The sequence below is a fragment of the Salvelinus alpinus genome, chromosome 17 (genome assembly GCF_045679555.1).
Source record: "Salvelinus alpinus chromosome 17, SLU_Salpinus.1, whole genome shotgun sequence".
NCBI classification, from domain to species: Eukaryota; Metazoa; Chordata; class Actinopteri; order Salmoniformes; family Salmonidae; genus Salvelinus; species Salvelinus alpinus.
In genome coordinates, this window is record NC_092102.1 from 22,979,908 (window position 1) to 23,007,029 (window position 27,122).

The following is a 27,122-nucleotide window of genomic DNA, read 5'->3' on the forward strand; positions in this document are numbered from 1 at the left end:
GCCTCCCTTCCAACAAGTTAGTTCGTAAAATGTCTTCCCTGCTAGAGCTGCCCCGGTCAACTGTAAGTGCTATTATTGTGTACTGGAAACATTTGGGAGCAATAACGGCTCAGCCCCGAAGTGGTAGGCCACACAAGCTCACAGAACGCGACCGCTGAGTGCTGAAGCCCATAGCCCGTAAAAATCGCCTGTCCTCAGTTGCAACACTCACTACGGAGTTTCAAACTGCCTCTGGAAGCAACGTCTGCACGATAACTGTTCATCGCGAGCTTAATGAAATGGGTTTCCATGGACGAGCAGCCGCACAAAAGCCTAAGATCACCATGCGCAATGCCAAGCATTGGCTGGAGTGGTGTAAAGATCGCCGCCATTGGACTCTGGAGCAGTGGAAACACGTTCTCTGGAGTGCAGAATCAAGCTTCACCATCTGGCAGTCCAACGAACTAATCTGGGTTTGGCGGATGCCAGGAGAAACCTAACTACCCCAATGCATAGTGCCAACTGTAAAGTTTGGAGGAGGAGGAATTATGGTTTGGGGCTGTTTTTCAATGTTTGGGCATAATTCCAGTGAAGGGAGATCTTAACGCTACAGCATACAATCACATTCTATATGATTCTGTGCTTCCAACTTTGTGGCAACAGTTTGGGGAAGACCCTTTCATGTTTCAGCATGACAATGCCCACGTGCACAAAGCGAGGCCCATGCAGAAATTGTTTGTCGAGATCGGTGTGGAAGGACTTGACTGGCCTGCACAGAGCCCTAACCTCAACCCCATCGAACACCTTTAGGATGAATTGGAAAGGCGACTGCGAGCCAGGCTTAATCGCCCAACATCAGCCCGACCTCACTAATGTTCTTGTGGCTAAAAAGAAGCATGTTCCTGCAGCAATGTTCCAACATCTAGTGCAAAGCCTTCCCAGAAGAGTGGAGGCTGTTAAAGCAGCAATGGGGGGACCAACTCCTTATTAATGCCAATGATTTTGGAATGAGATGTCCTTCGAGCAGGTGTCCACATACTTTGGGTCCTGTAGTGTATCTCTGTAGCAGAGACAGATCACAGGAGAATACTCCTCTCTCCCTCAAATTTGAAGATTTGGTAAACTCTCATTTAGGATGTTAATTCAAATCATGTTGTCTATTAGAGAAAATCTATAATTTTACAGAGGGCCAGCACAATCATACTGCAAAACCACCCCTGAAATAAAATACAGAATGGTATGGAGAGAGGGAAATAGATAGAAAAAGGAAATGAGAGTGTGAGATAGAGATAGCGATAGAGAAAGAGAGAGAGAATAGATGATAGTGGTTGTGGAGGATCTGAGTAGAGTGGATATACAGTAACTCTTTCCTGTACGAAATTACAGTGCTCCTGGGGACACTCACTGCAGAAAAAAATAACTGCTGCAATTTAGCTCAAGAGCCGCCACCATGACAACTGATGAAAGAAACCAGTATACACAAAGAGAATACTATCCTCTCTCTTGAAACTTAGGAGGCTAGTCTGTTTGAGAGCATCTATAAGGCATTGGTATGTGCAGAGACCTTACAGTTAAGTCTTGGCTTAATTGACTAATGTTTTGCTAATACTGATGCACTGGCATTATTTTTGCATTCTCCTGGATTTCTTCAGGCCCCGTGTGACATTTTGGAGCCAAGATTGTAAATCTTATTCTTGCGTTGGATTATGAATAATAAAATATTGCATCATTGTCAAGCTCCTCAACATTTTGCTGAATGAGCTAAAATAAACAAAGAGCTAATATTTGTTATATTCCTTTATACAATTTAGAAAACAAATCACCACTCATTTGAATTGTAAATTAGATCCTCACATGGTAATGCTGAATGCGGTATGTTGTGGTTCTAGGAGTATGCTATATACAGTAATGTCAGTTTTCACATAAGTGGACCCGAGGATTTTCAGAAACGTTGTGGCAACACACTGCTTTGGCACCAAAGGGTGTTATCAAAATTATGTTTTGCTTGGCTGATATCATGACAGGAGGACATTGGCTTGTGCTGGAGGCCCTCAAGTTTACCAATGACTAATATACTGCACTTGAGGCTGCTCTATTATCAGCCAATGACATGGTTAAGGTTGACATTTACATTTTTGTCATTTAGCAGACACTCTTATCAAATCAAATGTTATTGGTCACATACACATGGTTATCAGATGTTATTGCGAGTGTAGCAAAATGCTTGTGCTTCTAGTTTCGACAGTACAGCAATATCTAACATGTAATCTAACAATTCCACAACAACTACCTAATACACACACATCTAAGTAAAGGAATGGAATAAGAATATATACATAAATATATGGGTGAGCAATGACAGAGCGGCAGAGTGGCATAGGCAAGATGCATCCACAGGGACTTACAGGAGCAGTAGGGTTAAGTGCCTTGTTCAAGGGCACATTGACAGATTTTTCACCTAGTGTCACGACTTCCGCCGAAGTCAGTCCCTCTCCTTGTTCAGGCGGTGTTCAGCGGTCGATGTCGCCGACCTTCTAGCCATCGCCGATCCATTTTTCATGTTCCATTTGTTTTGTCTTGTTTTCACACACACCTGGTTTCAATTCCCTAATTACATGTTGTATATTTACCCTCTGTTTCCCCCATGTCCTTGTCGGGAATTGTTTATTGTAAGTACTTGCGCTATGTGTTACTGGCGCACATGGGTTTTGTACCCATGTGTTTGTTGTTTTGTATGCCGTTAGTTTTATATATTAAAATGCTCCGGCTATTCACCAAGTTCTGCTCTCCTGCGTTTGACTTCCCTGCCACCAGTTACGCACCCCTTACACCTAGTCGGCTTTGAGGACTCAAACCAGAAACCTTTCAGTTACTGGCCCAACACTCTTGACCTCTAGGCCAGTGGTTCCCAAACTGTGGGTCGAGACCCACTTGTGGCTCGCGGCAGGGGTCCAAGTGGGTTGCGTGATGACATTGCAAAAAAGAAAATACATAGAAAAACGCTTTCAGTGTAAACTTAAATGACTAAAACCAAATAGAAAGTATGTAGAAAAGATAGTGGACCTACTGTATATATTGTTCAATAATAGCCTATAATCGTTGAGAATTTACAATCAAAGCTAGACAATCAGGCCCGCATTGATTTTGATATAATGTTTAAGCATAAGAACACAGCATTTAGCCATGTCAAAATGCATAGAATTGTAGAAAATTTGCTTAAAAACAAACAAACAAAAGAAATCTCAGCTCTATGGCAAAATGTATAGAATTGCAGGAAATTGGCTATAAAACTGCAAGATTTTCTTTCAGCTCCATGGCAGGATGTGTGGAATTGCAGGAGATTAGCTTTGAAACGGCTACATTTTTGCTCTGCTACAAAGATATATTTTTTTACTTGTCTTTGGTCTGTGTATTTTCTTTCACCGCTCAACCCTTACGGTGGTTTGAGACTCAAAAGACACCTCAGTTGGTGGGTCACAAAGCAAAACAGTTTGGGAACCCCTGCCCTAGGCTGCCCTGCCACCCTTTCCATGGGAAAATATCGTAAGGGGGTTTTCTTGAGTGGGTGGCAGGATCATGTTTACAGCTAATTTAGTGCATTAAGTTAATGTCTTTCATCAGGTTGTCAAGTGTAACACAAGCTCTACAGTACATGCATTAAATTATATAAATATAATTATGCATTAAATAAAGTACATATGTTTCTCAACCACTCTCTTTGGATCCCCTTTGATCACCAAGAACTGAACCTGTAAAAAGTGGGCCACGACAAATCTTCTGTTCTAATACACAGTCCTCACTGCAAATAGTTCTCGGCCCCTGATGTATAGAGTTGTGACATCATGACGTCATGCAACTGTTGCGAGGAAACCCATGAGTTCCCAAAACTATCGTAGCAAGCTGATGAAAGCAAGAGACATTAGGAAGGAATCAACCTAGACATTAGGAAGGAATCCTACAATTCCACACATCCTGTCATGGAGCTGAAAGAAAAGCTGGCAGTTTTATAGCCAATTTCCTGCAATTCTATACATGATATGCTTAACACCCCGGCAGTCCTACAATCTAAGCTAGATGCCCTCAATCTCACACAAATCATCAAGGAACCCACCAGGTACAACCCTAAATCCGTAAACATGGGCACCCTCATAGACATTATCCTGACCAACTTGCCCTCCAAATACACCTCTGCTGTCTTCAATCAGGATCTCAGCGATCACTGCCTCATTGCCTGTGTCCGCTAAGGGTCCGCGGTCAAACGACCACCCCTCAGCACTGTCAAACGCTCCCTAAAACACTTCTGCGAGCAGGCCTTTCTAATTGACCTGGCCCGGGTATCCTGGAAGGATATTGACCTCATCCCGTCAGTTGAGGATGCCTGGTCATTCTTTAAAAGTAACTTCCTCACCATCTTAGATAAGCATGCCCCGTTCAAAAAATGCAGAACTAAGAACAGATAAAGCCCTTGGTTCACTCCAGACCTGACTGCCCTCGACCAGCACAAAAACATCCTGTGGCGGACTGCAATAGCATAGAATAGTCCCCGCGATATGCAACTGTTCAGGGAAGTCAGGAACCAATACACGCAGTCAGTCAGGAAAGCAAAGTCTAGCTTTTTCAAGCAGAAATTTGCATCCTGTAGCTCTAACTCCAAAAAGTTCTGGGACACTGTGAAGTCCATGGAGAACAAGAGCACCTCCTCCCAGCCGCCCACTGCACTGAGGCTAGGTAACACGGTCACCACTGATAAATCCATGATAATTGAAAACTTCAACAAGTATTTCTCAACGGCTGGCCATGCCTTCCACCTGGCTACTCCAACCTCGGCCAACAGCTCCGCCCCCCCCCCCCCCCCGCAGCTACTCGCCCAAGTGTCCCCAGCTTCTCCTTTACCCAAATCCAGATAGCAGATGTTCTGAAAGAGCTGCAAAACCTGGACCCATACAAATCAGCTGGGCTTGACAATCTAGACCCTCTATTTCTGAAACTATCCGCCGCCATTGTCGCAACCCCTATTACCAGCCTGTTCAACTGCTCTTTCATATCATCTGAGATCCCCAAGGATTGGAAAGCTGCCGCGGTCATCCCCCTCTTCAAAGGGGGAGACACCTTGGACCCAAACTGTTACAGACTTACAGAGTTCAGTGTGTCAAATCGGAGGGCATGTTGTCCGGTCCTCTGGCAGTCTCTATGGGGGTACCACAGGGTTCAATTCTCGGGCCGACTCTTTTCTCTGTATATATCAATGATGTTGCTCTTGCTGCGGGCGATTCCCTGATCCACCTCTACGCAGACGACACCATTCTGTATACTTCTGGCCCTTCCTTGGACACTGTGCTATCTAACCTCCAAACGAGCTTCAATGCCATACAACACTCCTTCCGTGGCCTCCAACTGCTCTTAAACGCTAGTAAAACCAAATGCATGCTTTTCAACCATTCGCTGCCTGCACCCACCCGCCCGACTAGCATCACCACCCTGGACGGTTCCGACCTAGAATATGTGGACATCTATAAATACCTAGGTGTCTGGCTAGACTGTAAACTCTCCTTCCAGACTCATATTAAACATCTCCAATCCAATATAAAATCAAGAATCGGCTTTCTATTTCGCAACAAAGCCTCCTTCACTCACGCCGCCAAACTTACCCTAGTAAAACTGACTATCCTACCGATCCTCAACTTCGGCGATGTCATCTACAAAATAGCTTCCAATACTCTACTCAGCAAACTAGATGCAGTTTATCATAGTGCCATCCATTTTGTTACTAAAACACCTTATACCACCCACCACTGCGACCTGTATGCTCTAGTCGGCTGTTCCTCGCTACATATTCTTCGCCAGACCCACTGGCTCCAGGTCATCTATAAGTCCATGCTAGGTAAAGCTCCGCCTTATCTCAGTTCACTGGTCACGATAACAACACCCACCCGTAGCACGCGCTCCAGCAGGTATATCTCACTGATCATCCCAAAAGCCAACACCTCATTTGGCCGCCTTTCCTTCCAGTTCTCTGCTGCCTGTGACTGGAACGAATTGCAAAAATCGCTGAAGTTGGAGACTTTTATTTCCCTCACCAACTTTAAACATCTGCTATCTGAGCAGCTAACCGATCGCTGCAGCTGTACATAGTCCATCTGTAAACAGCCCACCCAATTTACCTACCTCATCCCCTTACTGTTTTTATTTATTTACTTTTCTGCTCTTTTGCAAACCAGTATCTCTACTTGCACATGATCATCTGATGATTAATCACTCCAGTGTTAATCTGCTAAATTGTAATTATTAGCTCCTATGGCCTAATTATTGCCTACCTCCTCATGCCTTTTGCACACAATGTATATAGACTCATTTTTTCCCCCTACTGTGTTATTGACTTGTTTATTGTTTACTCCATGTGTAACTCTGTGTTGTTGTCTGTTCACACTGCTATGCTTTATCTTGGCCAGGTCGCAGTTGTAAATGAGAACTTGTTCTCAACTAGCCTACCTGGTTAAATAAAGGTGAAATAAAATTAAATAAATAAAAAACCCATCAAAGCTTCAAAATCCAACCAATCCCAGAATCAGTACTGTCTAGACTGACTAGGACCCTGCAGATTGTGTTGTCTGTACAGGGAAATGAAAGACAGTCAGGCTTGGAGTGCCTACTGATTTTAATGACCTGTGAGCTTGTCTCTAATATGCTGATTGGATTTGCTATTGATTGTGTTTTCAACTTGTGTAATAAGCCCTGTTTTGGTGATTGCTATTGTACTGCAGTGCAGATTGAACTTGGCGACGTAGAGTAATGGGAACATTTAATCATGTTTAACGGAACAAGAGGATCCTACCATTTACATTGCATTTACCTAAAATGTACACTAGCTCATACTACGGTAACCTACATCTCTGCAAATGCGTAAGGCTGTTGGAGAAGGGTTATACGTTTACATTCAAATACAAACGAGTGTTAAGATCTGTAATAAAACCAATCTATTTTGTTGACATTGCACTTTCAAAACACATTCTGCATTCCTCTAGTTACTTAAGTGCAATATAGTGATGATTATTCTATTCTGCTTAATTGATCATATTTGAATAATCAAAGTTCCTGGCAAAGTTTGGAACTTGCCACAGGAAGTATGTACAGTATACACCTGCAACCTGGGCGTACATTTTGGGCTCCATGTTTCTCACCAAAATAACCATAGTATTTAAAATAGATGGAATGGCACATCAACCAAAACATGTTCAGAATTCTAAAACAAGCGATTGTAGCTGTGAGGTCATAAATAGAATGTGTGTAGGAGTAGGCTATGGTAAACAAGGACACCCTACTCTTACTTGTGCACTTTTTGATGCCGGATCCTTTCTTCAGAGCGTGTCGACTGAGTTTGCACTGGAAGTTGTTTTCCCAGAACTCTGCAAACCAAATATTCCTTCTGTTGTTATCCAAAGTTCTGCTGATGAAGTAGCGATCAAACCCTAGAGAGATCAATGAGAGGCACAGTTGGATTTGAAATACTGCAGTGATGTGCATTGGATTTTCTGACGGTGACATGACTTTACCAACTCTTTTTTCAACACTACATTGTACTTTCATCTCACTGGTGTTCTTATCCTGTTGTTGTTTACAGTGTGTCAGTGTTTAATATGGAAATATCATGCTATATTAGACTATATTGTCATAGACAACAGAAAATAGATAGAAATGTAATCCTCACTTGACCAGTACTACCTACCGTTGTGTGGCATTTAGAACAATGAGGAATAAAGGACATTATATAGTGTGTATAACATCAATACCTCGGATGGACTGCCGTTTAGGTAGGATCGTGACAGCCCCTTCTGCCATCTCCTCCTGGTTCAGGATGGGGGAGATCTTAGACCCCCAGCTGTCTGACCCCACCCATATAAAATGTCCTGTCTGGTTAGCCTTCTTAGCTGCTTGAAGAATCTGCCTGTAAGAAGGGAAAAGAGAGAATACAATACAATTCTTGACACTTATATACATAATTCGCCTTGATGATTAGTTGAAAACAGTGTGTTGGTACTGGACATGAACAAAAGCCTAACTGCACACCCGTGGGTCCCCAGAACCAGCACAACACACTAAAGAAGAACACCGTTGGAACACTGCCACCCTCCCTGCCTGTGACGGAGGCCACCCTGTGGAGTGTGCATGGTGCAGGCTAGCGAACACCCATCCCTGCCTGTGACAGAGGCCACCCTGTGGAGTGTGCATGGTGCAGGCTAGCGAACACCCATCCCTGCCTGTGACAGAGGCCACCCTGTGGAGTGTGCATGGTGCAGGCTAGCGAACACCCATCCCTGCCTGTGACGGAGGCCACCCTGTGGAGTGTGCATGGTGCAGGCTAGCGAACACCCATCCCTGCCTGTGACAGAGGCCACCCTGTGGAGTGTGCATGGTGCAGGCTAGCGAACACCCATCCCAGCCTGCCAGTGCTGCCACATTACTCCAAGGTTGGTCCCTCCCTGGTAATAGAGCTAATTAAGAAGCAACCATGATGAGCCAGCCGGCGTTCCCTGCTGTTCCACCAGGCTCTGTATTAATTATTCATTCTGCTGCCACTAGTACCACAGTACTCATATCAAATTGCATTTCTAACCTGCGCAGAATACAACAGGTGCAGACTTTACTGTGAAATGCTTACTTACGAGCCCTTTCCCAACAATGCAGAGTTAATAAGACAAATTCGCAAAAAAAAAAAAAAACATGAGACTATATAGAAGGAGTACCAGTACAGAGTCAATGTGCAGGGGTACGAGGTAGTTGAGGTAATATGTACATGTAGGTAGGGGTAAAAGTGGCTAGGCAATCAGGATATATTAGACGTAGTACTGGAAACACAGTCGCTACAACAGCCAGGTACAATAACAATATAGTGTTCCCCTGAGTCACTCTGCTACCCTTATTCCTCACCACTCAATCCAAAGAATGAAGAGACTGAGAAAAATGCATGTTTGAATTATAATGACCTTTATCCTACCTCTCACTGAATAAACATGGTTTATTCTGAGCCCCAACATTCCCATATGGCTTTACAGGAGACAATAATGTCCATAACAAAACCTACAGTATACTATGCAAATGTTGTCATATGCTCCTTTTTTGCCTCACTTGAGAATGGTTCTTTGCATGGGTCCATGGCAACTTCTACAATCCTTGAAAATAAGATAGAACATATTCCTGGAAGTAAGGAGAAGGGAGGGAGCCTGTTTTGTCAACTGTCAATTGCAACCCCCCCCCCCCCCCCCCTAAGGTCGTTTACAGGACAATCTAGTTCATCACATAAACACCAGGTGTTCTCATCATGAAATCACTCAATTACATGTACTGAAGGTCTATGTTTAGGACAAAATGAATGATGGCATTAACATCCTTCTCCTGTGAATGAGGCCACTCTTGCTCAAGCATCTTTCTATAGCCTGAACGCTGAAAACTCTTAATTGTAGTATTTTATTAAGCGGCTGCACACTTACATTGACTGGTTTCAAGGGTAGAGCAGGCATACTGGGCTGAAATCCCCCTGGCTTTGTGTAATTACTGTATATCCACACTATTACCCATTATCAAGCTTGGATTAAGTCAATGAGCACTGGGACTTCTGCCCTGGTCATCCACCATCTACGGCTTCCTCAAATCACTGCCTGTATCCTTTAAGAAGAATATATACCTGACTAATGTCAACTGCTCTTCCTCTATATGGTAATTATAGGTTAATGCTATGTATAACAATTCTTTTCCACACATTTGTACTGTTGAGCAAAAGCAATAGGACAGGGTAAAGAAAGGGCAAAGTTATTTAATGGTAACTTTGGTTACTGTAATATATTGCCTTTGGATACTTCTCACATTGGTTTATACTGTATGTGTTACTTGACTCAGCAACCCAATTTTTATTTTAAGCCTATTACCTCATAGAACCTCAAAGTCCCTGCATTTGGTGTATTGCCTCTGAGGGCAGATGGATATTATACAATATGCATTCTACTCACCAAGCTCTTGGAATAAGTTAACATTATTTATTATATATGTGAGTACAAATTACATTTTAAAGTCATTGCTATATTCTTGAATATAAAAAGTTCACAGGATAGGTCAAATTGAAATCAAATTGGCAATACATTGTGTAGGGTTTTGGCTCTTGCTCTCTCTTCTTATGCACCTCTCAACAAAAGTCCTGTGTTCATATTTACAAAATATAAGCCACTGCAGTGTTGTATTGTGAAATTATTATGATGCTATGTGTGTATCAAATGACAGACAGATGGCAAATGTTGCATCATATCATTTTGGAGGACAAGCCCATACATTAGGCTATATATGTACTGTATATTCTATGCTTGTGTTAGTACTAGGTCATTTTGGAATAAGCTGTAAAACATAATGGTTAGCTGCAACACTTGCACCCACACACATCACCAACTGCCACCCCATGCCAACTGATCAAGATGCTCCTCAGTCATCCTAAAGGTAACTAAAGGTTTACAACACTGCAGGGGAACAGAGGGAATTAAACAATATGTAGCAGATTGGAAATTGCTGTAATCTAGAAATATATACAACAGATGAGAAGAACATATTATAATCAGAATGCTACATATAGTTAGATTGTATGTATTTAATGTAAACTGGCACACATTCATTACAATGTGGACACCTAATGAAAACAAAGCTGTTATAGCTTACAGTAAAAAGCTAACTGAATTTGTGGGATGTTATCTGAGGAGGACAATATACACATTTACAGCCATTTACACCAGTGTATACCCAATAGGCAAACATTATGAATGTTGTGTCATTAAACAGAAACTCAGATGGATTGAGTTACTTTGTTGCCATCATTTAGTTAGTTTCATATTTTTTTCATTCCTGTAACAGTCAACTGAACTTACCTAATGTCATCTTCGTTGGCAAAGAGAATGACAACCCGGGCGTTGGGGTTCTCTGACAGTCTACGGATTACCTTGTCAAACTCTCCAAGCTTAGGTTCTCGTGGTATCTTCACTGACTGAGAGATGCACACACCTCCTGCAACCAAGACAGAGGAAAAACATGTTAGAACAATTGTTTTTTGTTTGTTTTTTCAAGGGAAATGGGGATACCTAGTTAGTTGTACAACTGAATGCATTGAGCTGAAATGTGTCTTCCGCATTTAACCCAACCCCTCTGAATCAGAGAGGTGCGGAGTGCTGCCTTAACTGACATTCGCGTCTTCGGCGCCCGGAGAACAGTGGGTTAACTGCCTTGCTCAGGGGCAGAACAACAGGTTTTTACCTTGTCAGCTCAGGGATGGGATCCAACAACCTTTCGGTTACTGGCCCAACGCTCCTACCCCCCTACCCGCCAGGCTTCCTGCCGCAACTATTATATTGTTAGGGATTGAAAACTGGTCAAGGTGTGGAGAAATGCTGGATGCAAGAGAAACTTCTATATTTAAGAGTTTTATTAAACAAAAATGTGCACAGGGAGACCAAAATGAGACTTCTGCAGGGTTATTAATAAACTGCCACCCTTCAGAGGGAAGGGAGGACCTAAATGCTCTTCCTTATGTTTGTTGTTTCTTCCTTCCATGCATAATTCCAAAACATTAAATGAAGGCTGAAACCCGGGGGTTGAATAGACTATACATTTGACACCCATGGACGATTGTATGGCTAAGGGAACCAGATACCAATTACTAAGAATTGCTTTACGGTAACCTCTGACCTTAGAGACCAAATTCCAATAGGGAATAATCACCCAAATAGTGTTCTTAACAATAGACTGGGGAAAATAGACATGAACAAAAGCTGAACAGCTGATCTGTCTTGGGGCTCCCTCCAAACAGTTTAAAATCTGTACCTGGGGACTTTTACTTAAATAGACATTTATCTTTCTAAGGGTGTGCCATCTCTGATGTAGTTTGGAGTATTGGTACAGAACACCTGTCAGGAATCAGCATCAGAAAGAACTACATTGGTAAAACCAGCAAAGGGCATCTGCATTTAGATACAGTAAACCTCTATCTAAATTCAGGTTCTCCCCAAGCTAGTCTGGCATATCATTCTTAGAATCACCCTCTTTCTTATTTCTCTGTTTCAACTGAAAGTAGGCCAAAGCCAAGGATACATTTTTTTCGCTCTCTCCTGAACCAACCACACTAATCCTATTAATGTCTTCAGGACATTTTATGGATGTTTGGATGCAAGATTAAAATTGTGCAGGTGTAACATTTCACAGCAGGAGGAATGCAAGGTATTAAAACATATTTTCATGCACCACAAGGGGCAGATCTAAGACACGAAAACCCATCCATTCAGTTTATAGGGCTGCCAATGAGACTGGGTAAATTGTGTAGCGAACCTATACCCAAAATGAAATGGTGAGCACTGGATGCGTTTTGTGAATAGTTGCAATTTAGTATTATTTCTTTACCTTATTTTACCAGGCAGGTCAATTAAGAACACATTCTGTCCATGTATTATTGTTTAACTTTAGCACTGTTAGGCTTTTGTTTAATTATAAAAGACACATGCCTTGCTTCCTGGGAAAGCATCATTTAATTAATATGCAGCTTCAACTTCATACTTTCTGACACAGTAAGCATTATTTATGTTGTGTACTGTATAAATCCAAATGTATCAAGCCTTAAGGAATTTCACTGACTCATAGAACTATTAAGTGGGCCTTCAGAAACATTTAAAAACTGACTGTTGTTGCAAATAAATGAATAGTGATCAGATCAAAACTCCAAAACAGCCCACCCATACAGCACACATGTTATGGAAACCAGTGCTATGTCATCTAAATACAATCAGTCAAACCCATGTAACCTAATTCCATACTGATCATTCCTAATCTGGCGTGTTAGACTCTGATACATGTAACCGGTGTGAAATGGTTAGCTGTGCGTGCTAGTAGCGTTTCCATCAGTGACGTTACTCGCTCTGAGAACTTGAAGTAGTTATTTCCCTTGCTCTGCAAGAGCCTTGGCTTTTGTGGAGCAATAGGTAACTAAGCTTTGTGGGTGACTGTTGTTGATGTGTTCAGAGGGTCCCTGGATCCAGCCCAGGTTAGGGTAAGGAGATTGACGGAAGCAATACTGTTACACACACCCAATACACTTACAAGTCCCCAAAGAGAGCAACAAACCTTGCCTTGCCTTGAGGCATTGGTATCCAGCAGCAGAAAGAAAGTGAGCGAGCTCCAGCATACGTCCATTGGATACCAAACAAGCCAAGGCTTTCTAATTCCCAGAGAAACATTTCAGGAGAATTGTTTTGTCGTCCTGCCAAAATGCCACAGCGTCTATGTGCATGCTAATGAACTCGCCTCTCTTGACTCATACAAAGCCGGCCCGCTGTATCATCAATGCAGGAATAATACCCTCTGGTTCAGTGAATGGCTGCCAGGGCCTCACAATGGATCAGAAAACAAAGCTGCGCCCCAGCTCTGACTAATAGGTTGGGAAAGTGAAAGTAGGAAAAAAACAAGTAGCGAAGAACATTAGAGGGACAACAATGGCAGTGATGACAGGCTAGCTCATAGGTGCAAAGGGCCACTTCCAGTTGATGGCATGCACCAGTCCTCAGTCAATGTCGTGCATTGGATGTTCTTGTACTCCCACATGCTGTATAGTACAAGTCGTTTATTTTTCTTTGATTTTGCGGTATTGCTAAACCACTGGATTTTTATCACTATTTGTTTACCTGGTGAATGTTCTAATCTTGCTGGTCATGCATGTGACAACAAATAGGCCTAGATGAAGCAGCTGGCGCTGGCGGTACTCTGCCTATGTAGTCACTGGGCTGGATCATTTATTTTTCTTCTCTGGAAAAATAGAGACTTATTCCTACTCATATTGTGGTTCATGTCTGTTTCTTGCATGGCCAGCCATCGTCATATTGACAGATCCATGATTCCACAATTCTTTCCTACACCCTCCACATTAGATTGAAAGCCATTTGTGGGTTTACATCTACAGCATATTCTTACTTGAGACAGGAAATTAGGGAGTGTTTTATAGACTACCTACAATCACCATTCAGGGCCCCACTCTATGCAGTCTCCCATCCCACTTTCTTGTTGTCCGTCTCCAATCCTACTCTGTTCCACCCTGTAAACTTTTTCCAACTAATTAAACCCAGTCTAAACTAATTATCCTGGTAGGTTTGTCTATCCATCTAGCTGTCTCATTCTATATACAGTACATAGCCAGTAGACTCATGGGAAATTTTACTTCAGCAAGATCTAGAGGAATGCTATAGCACCTCTCCTTGTCATTACTGGAGACTCTATCCATCTTAAGAGCGTCTTTGCCTCACTGGTGTCTCAGTCCCAGGGTCCCTAACCATATGCTCTGTGGAGGAGATAGAGAGTTATCCCTTCTCCCCGCTCCCTCTTCACTGCTACTTTTCTGTGGCCTAGCCTCTGGAGAAGGGAGCCAGGGGAGGGAGATAGAGAGATATCCCTTCTCCCCGCTCCCTCTTCACTGCTACTTTTCTGTGGCCTAGCCTCTGGAGAAGGGAGCAAGGGGAGGGAGATAGAGAGATAGAAAGTGAAAGCAGTCGAGGTCCACTATAAAGATCTAATAGATCTGCAGGAAAATACATTTAAGTCCTTTCTGCAACTTTCTGTATTTCACCAAAAAAATGGTTGATCTGTTTAAGGATGTAATGGAATTTAAACAAAGTTTGGAATTTACGCAGTCGGAGGTGGAGAAGCACCATTCAACACCATGTCTGAGGATTTTGCATTTTCCAAACAACCCTTGACAAGTTCTTCCAAAGGAGACTACCTCGAAAACCAATTGAGGTGCAATAACATTTTAATCGATGGAATTGAGGACGTAAAGACAGACTTTGCATGTCAAGGCCAAGAAACTCCTGGAAGATCAACTCAAACAGGACCCTAATGTAACGATGTGCGCTGAGAGTCGGGATGCAAGTCCAGGGAGTGAATACATTTAATAAAGGAACGGAACTTAATACAAAACAAGAAACACAAACAACGCACAGACATGAAGCTGGAACAGAAATATCAGTGCCTGGGGAAGGAACCAAAGGGAGTGACATATATAGGGAAGGTAATCAAGGAGGTGATGGAGTCCAGGTGAGAGTCATGAGGCGCTGGTGCGCGTGACGATGGTGACAGGTGTGTGGGATAATGAGCAGCCTGATGACCTAGAGGCCGGAGAGGGAGCACACGTGACACCTAAACTCATCGAGATGGAGAGGGCGCATAGGAATGGCACTTTATTCCCCGATGGACCGCCCAGATCTAGAATGGTGAAACTGCTCTGGTTCAAAGACACGGAGGATATTCTCAGAAGAGCCAAACGCCTGTAGGGAACCAAAATCTTCATCAATGAAGACTTCTCCAAAAAAGGTATGCCTCAAAAAAAAGGAACTGTTGCAGGTGACTCTGCTATAGTCAACTGATTTGACACACACACACACACACACACACATTCATACACATATTTATTCTACTTTGTTCATGTGTTTCACCTAACCTCATGACCAAAAACACACATCGCTCTAAATGTCATAACCCTCTGAAGTCTTCAGTGGTGTTATGTGGACTGTGTCAATGTGCATTCCATAAGAAGTGCACCCCTATGATAAAACTTTTAAAACCAGATTCAAATTAACCCAAATGTATTGCTGTATTGGACATGTGAGGCTTGCAGTTCTATTTTTCTGTTCCACTCTCTGGATGATTGTGACTTTGTATCTCAGTTGGGCACGATATCAACCCTGATAACATGGTCTTTAACCCATTAGATATTAATAAAGAGAACTATAAATATAATGATTGTTTTAATCCAGATTCAAATTACCTGACATTTACCAGAGATGAGTCTATCACTTGTGATTACTATAATGTTAAGCAATTTAACAACCTGTATATCAGTGTATCTAATTCCAAGACAAGCTTATTTTCTACGTTTTCATTGGAACGTTCGCATTCTTCATAAAAATCATCACCACCCTGTTCATTTTCTGTCTTCTCTCAATGTTCCATTGTTGCCCTTTCGGAAACATGGTTGACTGAAGAGACAACCATGCTTTATGACACATCTCCTTCTAATACTGTTCACCACTGTAGAACATCCAGAGTGGGAGGAGGAGTGTCCATTATTGGTCAGAAATGTTTTCAATTCTTTGTAATAGAGGATCTCGCACTTACATCTGATAACATTGATGTTGAATCTCTTTTCATCGAAATTCCCTCCTGTAAATTTTTTGGTGGTAAAAAACTGGTAATTGGATGCATCTATCGGCCACCCAAGACTGACATAGCTTCAAATCCAAATTTGAAACTAGCAAAAATGTGTTTTCTATAAGGTGATTACAACATAAACGTACTTAAAAGTGAGAACCACTCACTGACATCTGACTTTTTGAATACTTTATACTACAGCTATCTGTATCCCCTTATCTATAAGCCTACAAGAGTGACCAGATCATCAATATTTTTTTTTACAAATTCTTTGAATAATGTGGCTAATACAGCAATACTTTATACTGATATTTATTCTCCTTGGCAGCTGGAAATGAACAGATGGAAATGATTAGTAGCATTAAATGTATATATATTTTTTTTCAAGTAATTGTGAGCCCTTTAGGATGTTGATTAATGATATTTAATGGGAACATTTTTATAATCAGGCCAATGTGGAGTCTGCTTACCAGACTTTTCTCATATCTTTCAATTCTGTATTTCACCACTGCTTTCCCTTAGTTAAATGGCGTAAGGGAGCAGCAGAAGGGTTCTGGAAACCTTGGTTTACAACCGGTTTCCTCAGTTAATAAAAACAAGTTGTATAAAAAGTTTATCCAAAATTCCTCTCCCCTGAATTCTGCAAATTCCAAAAAGTGTAAGAACACATTGCTCCTGCTTTTTCCCCAGTCTCGCTTTTTCCTCGCCTTCCTGATTTTTGTACCTTGCTTTTCCTGAGCCTGCCTGCCGTCCTGTACCTTTGCCTCTACTCTGGATTATCGACCCCTGCCTGCCTTAACCTGACGTTTGCCTGCCCCTGTTGCTGTAATAAACATTGTTACTTCAACACAGTCTGCATTTGGGTCTTACCTGAAACATGATAGAAATTCCTTGGATTACATTAAGGGACATCTCCCTTCTCTGCTTCAGTTTGATCCCCCTGGTGTACTGTAATGGAGGTGATAGAGGTAATTGGAAACTTAAATATATCAGCAGTAGGTCATGATGAGACTGGTGCCTCTTTGGTGAAATCAGTGTCTTCCTTGATTACTGAGCCTCTAACGTACAGTCCCATTCAAAAGTTTGGACAAACCTACTCATTCCAGGGTTTTTCTTTAGTTTAACTATTTTCTAAATTGTAGAATAATAGTGAAGATATCAAAACTATGAAATAACACATGTGGAATCATGTAGTAACCAAAAAGGTGTTAAACAAATATATTTGAGATTCCTCAAAGTAGCCAGCCTTTGCCTTGATGACAGCTTTGCACACTCTTGGTATTCTCTCAACCAGCTTCACCTGAAATGCTTTCCCAACAGTCTTGAAGGAGTTCCCACATATGCTGAGCACTTGTTGGCTGCTTTTCCTTCACTCTGCGGTCCAACCCATCCCAAACCATCTCAATTGGGTTGAGGTTGGGTGATTGTGTAGGCCAGGTCATCTGATGCAGCACTCCATCACTCTCTTTCTTGGTCAAATAGCTCTTACAAAGCATGGAGGTGTGTACGGGCTGCAGAAAAACAAATGATAGTCCCACTAAGCGAAAACCAGATGGGATAGCATATAGTTGCAGAATGCTGTGGTAGCCATGCTGGTTAAGTGTGCCTGGAATTCTAAATAAATCACAGACAGTGTCACCAGCAAAGCACCCCCACACCTCCTCTTCTATGCTTCACAGTGGGAACCACACATGCGGAGATCATCTGTTCACCTACTCTGCGTCTCAGAAAGACACAGCGGTTGGAACCAAAAATCTCAAATTTGGACTCATCAGACCAAAGGACAGATTTCCACCGGTCTAATGTACATTGCTCGTGTTTTCTTCAACCAAGCAAGTCTCTTCTTCTTATAGTTGTCCTTTAGTACTGGTTTCTTTGCACCAATTCGACCATGAAGGCCTGATTCACGCAGTCTCCTCTGAACAGTTTATGTTGAGATGTTTATGTTGAGATGTGTCTGTTACCTGAACTCCGAGAAGCATTTATTTGGGCTGCAATTTCTGAGGCTGTTAACTCCAATGACCTTATCCTCTGCAGCAGAGGTAATTCTGTCTCTTCCTTTCCTATGGCGGTCCTCATAAAGAGACAGTTTCATCATAGTGCTTGATGGTTTTTCCGACTGCACCTGAAGAAACTTTCAGAGTTCTTGAAATTTTCGAGATTGACTTACATTCATGTTTTAAAGTAATGATGGACTGTCGTTTATCTTTGCTTATTTGAGCTGTTCTTGCCATAATATGGACTTGGTCTTTCACCAAATAGGGCTATCTTCTGTATACTACCCTTACCTTGTCACAACACAACTGATTGGCTCAAACGCATTAAGAAGGAAAGAGACCTGTTAATTGAAATGCATTCCAGGTGACTACCTCATGAAGTTGGTTGAGAGAATGCCAAGAGTGTGCAAAGCTGTCAAAGGGAAAGGGTGTCTAGTTTGAAGAATATCAAATATAAAATAACACTTTTTTGGTTATTGCATGATTCCATATGTGTTATTTCATAGTTTTGATGTCTTTACTATTATTCTGCAATTTAGAAAATAGTAAAAATAAAGAAAAACCCAGGAATTATTACGTGTGTCCAAACTTTTGACTGGTAGTGTATATCTTCACCAAAGCTATGGAAACTGGTATTGTGCCTAAAGATGAGAAAATGTCAAAAGTATCCCCCTCTATAAATATCAGCATCAAAGATCTTTTACAAATTATCGCCCAATATCTGTACTACCATGTTTTTCTAAAATCCTTGAAAAAATTGGTGTATAAGAGAACGTTGAAACATTTAAATCAACACTATATTCTGTATGCGCACCAATATGTTTTTTGTAAAAATTACTCCACAGGCTCTTTTGCAACTTGTGGATAAAATCTTTTCAGCCCTGAACAACAATGAATACGCTCTTGGCATATTTTTAGATTCATCCAAAGTGTTTGACACAGTTTATTTTTATTTTATTTAACCTTCAATCATGAAATATTACTTTATTTATAAATTGCATTATTACAGTTTTCATGATTATACATATAATTGCCTTGAAAGTTATGTTTATGACAGAGAACAATTTGTTTATGCAAATGTGGGTGCATCTACCAGGCCAAGATATCCTGTGGTGTGTCACAGGGTTTGATAATTGGACCTTTGGTATTCCTAATCTATATCAATGACCTTGCTGCTGTGTCTTTTACCATACTTCTTTGCTGATGATACCAATTTGATTTTATCACTAAATCATTTTGATTCACTAATTAATAAAGCCAACTCAGGCATGGCCAAATTTTCTGAATGGTTCCAGATCAACAAATTATCTTTAAATGTACAAAAATCCAACTTTATTGTATTCACTATTAAGAATAAGAAATATTGCAAAAAATTAAAAGAGCCAGAATCTCAATTGGTGGGAATGAAATGGAACAAGTCACATCCACTATATTCACATCCACTATATTCCTCAGAGTTCTAACTGATGAAAAGCTTTCCCAGAAAGATCATATTCATTTTGTCTGCAGCAAAGTTATGAAATCAGTTGGTATCATCAAAAAGATTAGTGGTTTGGTTCATCAGGCTTGAGTCCTAACTCTATACTATAGCATAATTGACCCAAATCTAATTTTCTGTAATATTGTCTGGGCCAGTACATTATGTATAACACAAGACACTGCGATAACCTTTTCCCTCTTATCTGCCGCACCTCACATAGTCAATTCTCTATCAGATACAGAGGTACCATGCTCTGGAATTCTTATCTTCACATTGCCTGATGAACCAAACTACTCAGTAATCTCCTCCATATAGCATAACTCTCACACACTCACATGCACACGCACGTTTAAACAAAACAAATATTTTGTTTTCTGTGATTACTGATCAATTAATTCATACATTTATAATTAATAGGTTTTGTTATCTGTTTTAATAAAAATAAAAATAAATTGTACTTAAGTATTGTTTTTGTGTGGTGTGGTTTTCATATAATTATGCCCTTGTGCTTCCAACCACAGCTGCACACCATTTTTATTTAAATGTGGGTCCTCTAATGGGTCTGTGGCACAAAATCACTGCTAGCATGCCTGCTTCATCAGCTATTATATTGCAATCATATTACAATGCATTACCAATCTCTGTACAATTGTAGGAATATAATATGTATTCATTGTTCTGCAGGTATTCTTATTATTTCCTCATTTAAGAGATGTTTGGTGGGGGAGTTTATTTTGAACTGCGAAAACAAATCCAGCACAGACTGTTATGCCTTTTTATCGATCTAATTATGATCGTTCCCTCATTATGCATATGCTATTATAGTTATGCAAGGTAATAATCCAACGGTAATGACTACCTTCCAGGAACCTGTTTCTCCACAAAATGCATTTCTAGATTAATTTTAGCTGCAGGACAGGTTTTAATTAGGAAAATTCTCCTTCTTTCCCCTCTTCTATGACGAAATTCCCCACATTGCAGACCAATCATTTAGATCCACTGTCATATGGTATGAACATGTAGACAGAAAGACAGATAGATAGTCAAGCAATTAATAAAAACACAGTGAATGTTGCAACCACCCTAGCATGGAAACAATTTTCTTAATCTCTGAGGAGATTCATATAAGTAATTATCTGTTGCTTAGAATAAATGCTTTGAATCTTGCCCTGAGAACTAGTATCAAAGATCGTTTTAATTTGAATCATATGGATGGTTCAGCTATTGAATGGGAAGAAATAAATGACCACAATTTCACCTCACCAACTTGCCATTTGTTTTTATTTATCCATATGCCAAAGCCATTTCTCAGAACTCCCCTATCATCCTCTTTAGAACTGAGAAATGTACAAAATCCAAAAGGGCACCTATGTGTACAGTATGCCCTCCCCAGATAGTAAGGGAAGGTGTGCTTGTATTATAAGGAACACTAGAGGACTTGTCAGACAGTATAGGGTTTACTTAGTTTACTCAGTGTGTATGCTAATATGAGGCAGCAGCTCTGGAATGAATCGTGGTAGAGGCGTGGGTTCACCGTCACTGTGGGAGAATGCCGCCGTTTCTGTTGTGCCCACAGGCCTGCTTGTCAAACACTTTTAGGGCCCATGGGGATTCACACTAATATCCTGCTTTTCCTCTCTTACTCTGGTGCTGCTGATCATGTACTTCCTAGTTAATACTGCTCCAGTTACACAATAATATTTATGTTGATGCATGACATGGCTGACAACTTTGAGAAGTTTGCTCTTACAGTCACTGTGTGTTGTGTGTGCTGTGTGTAGTGTGCGGTGTGCAGTGTCTACCAAGGCAGATGTTTAATAAACACAGACTGTACACTTGAAAGGGGGAAGGTACACTAGAGTCTATAAGAAGAGGGAGCAGAGAGGTGTACTAACAGGAGAGGAGGGAGTAGCTAGGAGAACAGGGGGAATACAGAGAGAGCAGTGAGGCAGCACACACCTTCTAGGTACAAGAGAAAACAGAGGGGAGTATTAGAGCACTCTGTTATGCCTGGGATATTTACATTTGGAAACAGAGAGAAACGGGATTTGGAACTAGCGGAGGCAGACATGAAAAGCTATGAAGTGAAAATAGGTTGTGCCTTAGCACCCTCATTGCTAGCTGAGTACATAGACACAGTAAACAAGTGCATACAACACATATACCAGTGGATGCTCCTCAGAGGAGGAAGGGGAGGACCATCCTCCACAGTGAATTTCAGAAAATGTTTAATTGTAAGACATTTAAAATTGTATCACTTTTAGATAAAACTATACTAAATATACATGTGTATATATACACGTGTCACCAAATAACTGATTAAAACACACTATTTGCAAAGAAGGTCTACGGTACCCTCAATAGTACTCTGTAGGGTAGTACCATGGTGTAGCCGGAGGACAGCTAGCTTCCGTACTCCTCTGGGTACATTGAATTCAATACAAACCTAGGAGGCTCATGGGTCTCACCCCTTCCATAGACTTACACAGTAATTATAACAACTTCCGGAGGACATTCTCCAGCCTATCAGAGCTCTTGCAGCATGAACTGACATGTCCACCCAATCAACGGATCAGAGAATATATCTAGTACTGAAAGCATACATTACAGCTAGGTAGCACTGCAGTGTATAACATGTGGTGAGTAGTTGACTCAAAGAGAGAGAAAGAAAATAGTTGAACAGTTTTGAACAAACTATTTTCTTCCAAAATGAAGGAGAAGCAAGAGAGAAATAGAGAGCAAATAGCTAGCAAATGCAGTTAGCTAGTTTAGCCTACTGAAACAACATTAGCTAGCTGGCTATGACGTTCCAACAAAACACTGGAACTCTTCCAAGTCAAGGTAAGCTTTTGGTAATACTAATTTATTGCCACCAGGGCTGACTGTACACTAACATTATTGCATGATTGTAGCGGGTTTACTAGCGCGTTAATTCTATTAGCTATGTTGACTATAACATTACTTTATCTTCTAATTGGTCCCAATCCCGGATCCGGGAGCACCCCCCACAGTAAGAAAGCTGACTAGCATAGCCTAGCATAGCGTCACAAGTAAATACTAGCATCTAAATATCATTAAATCACAAGTCCAAGACACCAGATGAAAGATACACATCTTGTGAATCCAGCCATCATTTCTGATTTTTAAATGTTTTACAGGGAAGACACAATATGTAAATCTATTAGCTAACCACGATAGCAAAAGACACCACTTTTTTCCCCCACCATTTATTTCCTGCATAGGTAGCTATCACAATTTCGACCAAATAAAGATATATATAGCCACTAACCAAGAAACAACTTCATCAGATGACAGTCTGATAACATATTTATTGTATAGCATATGTTTTTTTAGAAAAATGTGCATATTTCAGGTATAAATCACAGTTCTACATTGCAGCTGCAATCTGAAATAGTGCCGAAGCAGCCAGAATAATTACAGAGACCAACGTCAAATACCGAAATACTCATCATAAAACATTTCTGAAAAATACACAGCGTACAGCAAATGAAAGACCAACATCTTGTGAATCCAGCCAATATTTCAGATTTTTTAAGTGTTTTACAGCGAAAACACAATTTAGCATTATATTAGCTTACCACAATAGCCGGAAACACAAGCCGTTTACCAGTAGCAAAGGTTAGCGATCGTAACAATCCAGCAAAAGATATATAATTTTTGACTAACCTTGATATACTTCATCAGATGACAGTCCTGTAACATCATATTACACAATGCATATAGGTTTTGTTCGAAAATGTGCATATTTAGCAGCACAAATCGTGGTTATACAATGTGATTAGTAGCAACATTTCAGGCAATCTGGCCGGCGCCATCTTGGAGAGGCACCTAATCTAATCGATAACTAATCGTAAACTTGACTAAAAAATACAGGTTGGACAGCAAATGAAAGACACATTAGTTCTTAATGCAACCGTTGTGTTAGATTTTTAAAATTAACGTTACTCGACATTCAGCGTGCGTTACAGCGAGACCATGCCTAAATCAATGGCGGACTAATAATTTTACATCTTTCCACAGATATACGAATTAACATCATAAATAGCTCTTACTTTTGGATGATCTTCCATCAGAATCTTGGGCAAGTGGTCCTTTGTCCAGAACAATCGTCTTTTGGTTGAAAGATGTCCTCTACTCCTGTAGAAATTAGCTGCTAACGCCGATGTACCGGAGAGGTGCCCAACTCGTGATAACGCCTGACAAAGAAACTCCAGAAAATCGCAATAAACTGCTATAAGTCGGTTTAAATTAACTACCTTATGAAGTTTTTAAGACAAAAAACAAATTAAATCAGAGCCGGAGATATAGAACTGCTAAACCGAAAGCTTTTGAAGACGCCATGCTGGTTTCCCTCCTGCGTCAGGCGCCTCGTCGAAAAGGTCGGTACTTCCGTTCCAAGAGGTTTTATACTCCCCCAGATGGTGCCAGCCGCTCCATTCAAAGTCTCACCACTTACTGACATCTAGGGGAAGGCGTATGCAGTGCATGTAGCCCCATAGCTTATAAGGGAATTTATAAACCGACCCTGGAACAGAGACCTCAATTTCAGAAATCTCACTTCTTGACAGGAAGTGAGCTGCAGAATGAGTTCTGTTTCACTCAGAGAAATAATTCAAACGGTTTTAGAAACTAGAGAGTGTTTTCTATCCAGTAGTAATAATAATATGCATATTGTACGAGCAAGAATTGAGTACGAGGCAGTTTAATCTGGGAACGAAAAATCTTCAAAGTGTAAACAGCACCCCCTATTGAGAAAAGGTTATCTATGGTGACAACGATGTAGGCTGTGTGCAGCGGTTTGGCTTGTACATTTTTTTTCTGCCTGGTCACATACATCTGATCTGTTGTGCATTGAAGTCCACAAGCAAAGGGAAGAGATGAGAGGAGGAGAGCGTGTAGATAGATGCGAGAAAGAATACAATGTGGCTGCTATGAAAGTGAACAGTGTTTACGCGTGATCAGCGGTGTATTCATTTTGCCGATTCTGTTTAAAAACGTTTCTTAACTGAAGCAAACGGAACAAAACGGAGATAAACATACCTACATTTGTCCAATAGAAACTGTTGGACTAATGATTACACCCTATATCAGCTAGATGCAGGCAAGAGTGTGCAAGATGGTATTGAATGTCACTGTCTGCCCATGTGTCATCACTCGACCTGTGTGCACCTACGTTGTAAACTTTCATTCATAGGCTAGGTTGTAGCAACCTCATGACGGGTATAGCAAAAATCATGTAGTAGCCTAAACCTGTTGCTGTTACATAGTTCGGCGCACAATTGGCACAGCGTCGCCCGGGTTTGGCCGGTTAAGGCCGACACTGTAAATAAGAATTTGTTCTTAACTGACTTGCCTTGTTAAAAAAAGGTTAAATATATTTTAAAAAATACATTGAACTGGGTGAATGGAATATGAATGAGACACATCCAATAATCTGTAATAGAAATAAGGCCATGCACATGAAAAAAAATTGTCCACCCTCATCTTAAACAGCACTGACCGCCACTGACATATACCTGTACATGTATCCAACAGAGGCAGATATGACTTTGTTTGGACTTCAGGTCATTTGAAAATACAGACATGTTCTTATCTTCCTTCATGACCACGTGGGCAAAGGTATGCCAAAGTAGGTTCAGTGTTGGACTGCGGATCGCATCCTATGAAGGACTGTTTTTAAGTCAATAAGTTGCACGACATATAACATCAATTATTTCCCCAATTGTGTCTCCTGTGTGTGATAGACTTCCCAAATATACAGCCTTAATTTAAGTAATTACATCAAAATAAGTGCACTAAATTGCATACACAAAGGACAGGCATATTAACACCTATATTCATATCTGAATTTAAAACTATGCTTCTCTCTTTAGACGGAAGAGGTAATCGACGATCTAATGTTTTGACATTGAATGCACCATTTACTGCAAAAGACAAGATTTAGGTAGCCATTTCTTGCCTTCCATGCCATATTAACAGGGGTGACGTGTTGTCCCTCTGGTTTGTATTCTTGCCTGAAGAGTTTGGTATTTTCATCAAGTGAACTCTTGAACCAAGCTCTTTCAAATGAAAGTGTTGCCCAAAGCTCCTAGAAGGTTCCATTGAAAGTGAAATGGAATGAAGGAGCTGAGTGCAAAAGATCATCCTAATTTTTAACTAAGTAGTCTATTCTCAAGCCCCCCCATGCTTGGTACTAGCTGGCTATGAGACTGGGGAATGTTGTTGGCCCACTCAGATGGTAATGATGGTGCACTACCAGACTGTGGAATTGGATCAGATATAAAATAATATTAACACTACAAGAAAAAACAGAAAGAATAAGGAGAGGTTCAGAAAAACACAGAAATATCCTGGACGACAGAGAACTTGGCCTCTGCATGCAGTATAAAGCATCTACATGACCAGGAGGGGTCATTGAGAATGACTAAACATCCTTTGGTCAGGAGACGTGTTCCTGCTGGTGGTCTCTTGAGCCATGTCGCCAGACTGCTGTGCTGAGAAGCCTCTTCGCTTGTCCCATCCACCAAATACAAACTTTAGGCACAACAACACCCTGACACCATGTGTGCATTTCTATCATGATATTATCTCTGTCTGACTGAAATTAAATTAATACTGGTTAAACTTCTTATGGCTGAGATCCCGCTAACGGGATCGATATGACAACAGCCAGTGAAAGTGCAGGGCGCCAAATTCAAACAACAGAAATCTCATAATTAAAATTCCTCAAACATACAAGTATTTTATACCATTTTAAAGGTAATCTTGTTGTTAATCCCGCCACAGTGTCCGATTTCAAAAGGGCTTTACAGCGAAAGCACCACAAATGATTATGTTAGGTCACCGCCAAGTCACAGAAAAACACAGCCATTATTCCATTCAAAGACAGGAGTCACAAAAAGCAGAAATATAGATAATATTAATCACTAACCTTTGATGATCTTCATCAGATGACACTCATAGGACTTCATGTTACACAATACATGTATGTTTTGTTCGGTAAAGTTCATATTTATATAAAAAAATCTCAGTATACATTGGCGCGTTATGTTCAGTAGTTCCAAAAACATCCGGTGATTTTGCAGAGAGCCACATCAATTTCCAGAAATACTCAAAATAAACGTTGATCAAAGATACAAGTGTTATACATGGAATTTTAGATCCACTTCTCCTTAACTACGGGATGGGTGTTCCTAAACTGGGATGGTTGTTGATAACGTGTGCTAATGTGACTAGAATGACGTTGTATACAACAGCCAACTTTCCGGGACATGTCTTATATGGGCATTAAGCTTAAATGATTGTTAATCTAACTGCAGTGTTCAATTAACAGTAGCTATTACAGTGAAAAAATACCATGCTATTGCTTGAGGAGAATGCACAATAACAACATGTTTATCATGGCAACTGGTTTGATATATTCACCTCCTGAA

The 27,122-nt window shown here is 40.9% G+C and overlaps 1 protein-coding gene across 1 annotated transcript in view; it reads right to left on the reverse strand.

The window, feature by feature from the left end:
- Positions 1–27,122, reverse strand: part of LOC139542531 (metabotropic glutamate receptor 4-like) — a 324,701-nt gene that overhangs the window by 57,335 nt on the left and 240,244 nt on the right. The window contains exons 4-6 of the mRNA XM_071348088.1: positions 10,881–11,016; positions 7,767–7,921; positions 7,305–7,445 (exon numbers count right to left, since the gene is read on the reverse strand). Coding sequence (XP_071204189.1) covers positions 7,305–7,445; positions 7,767–7,921; positions 10,881–11,016 — 432 coding nt within the window. The remainder of the gene's footprint in view (positions 1–7,304; positions 7,446–7,766; positions 7,922–10,880; positions 11,017–27,122) is intronic.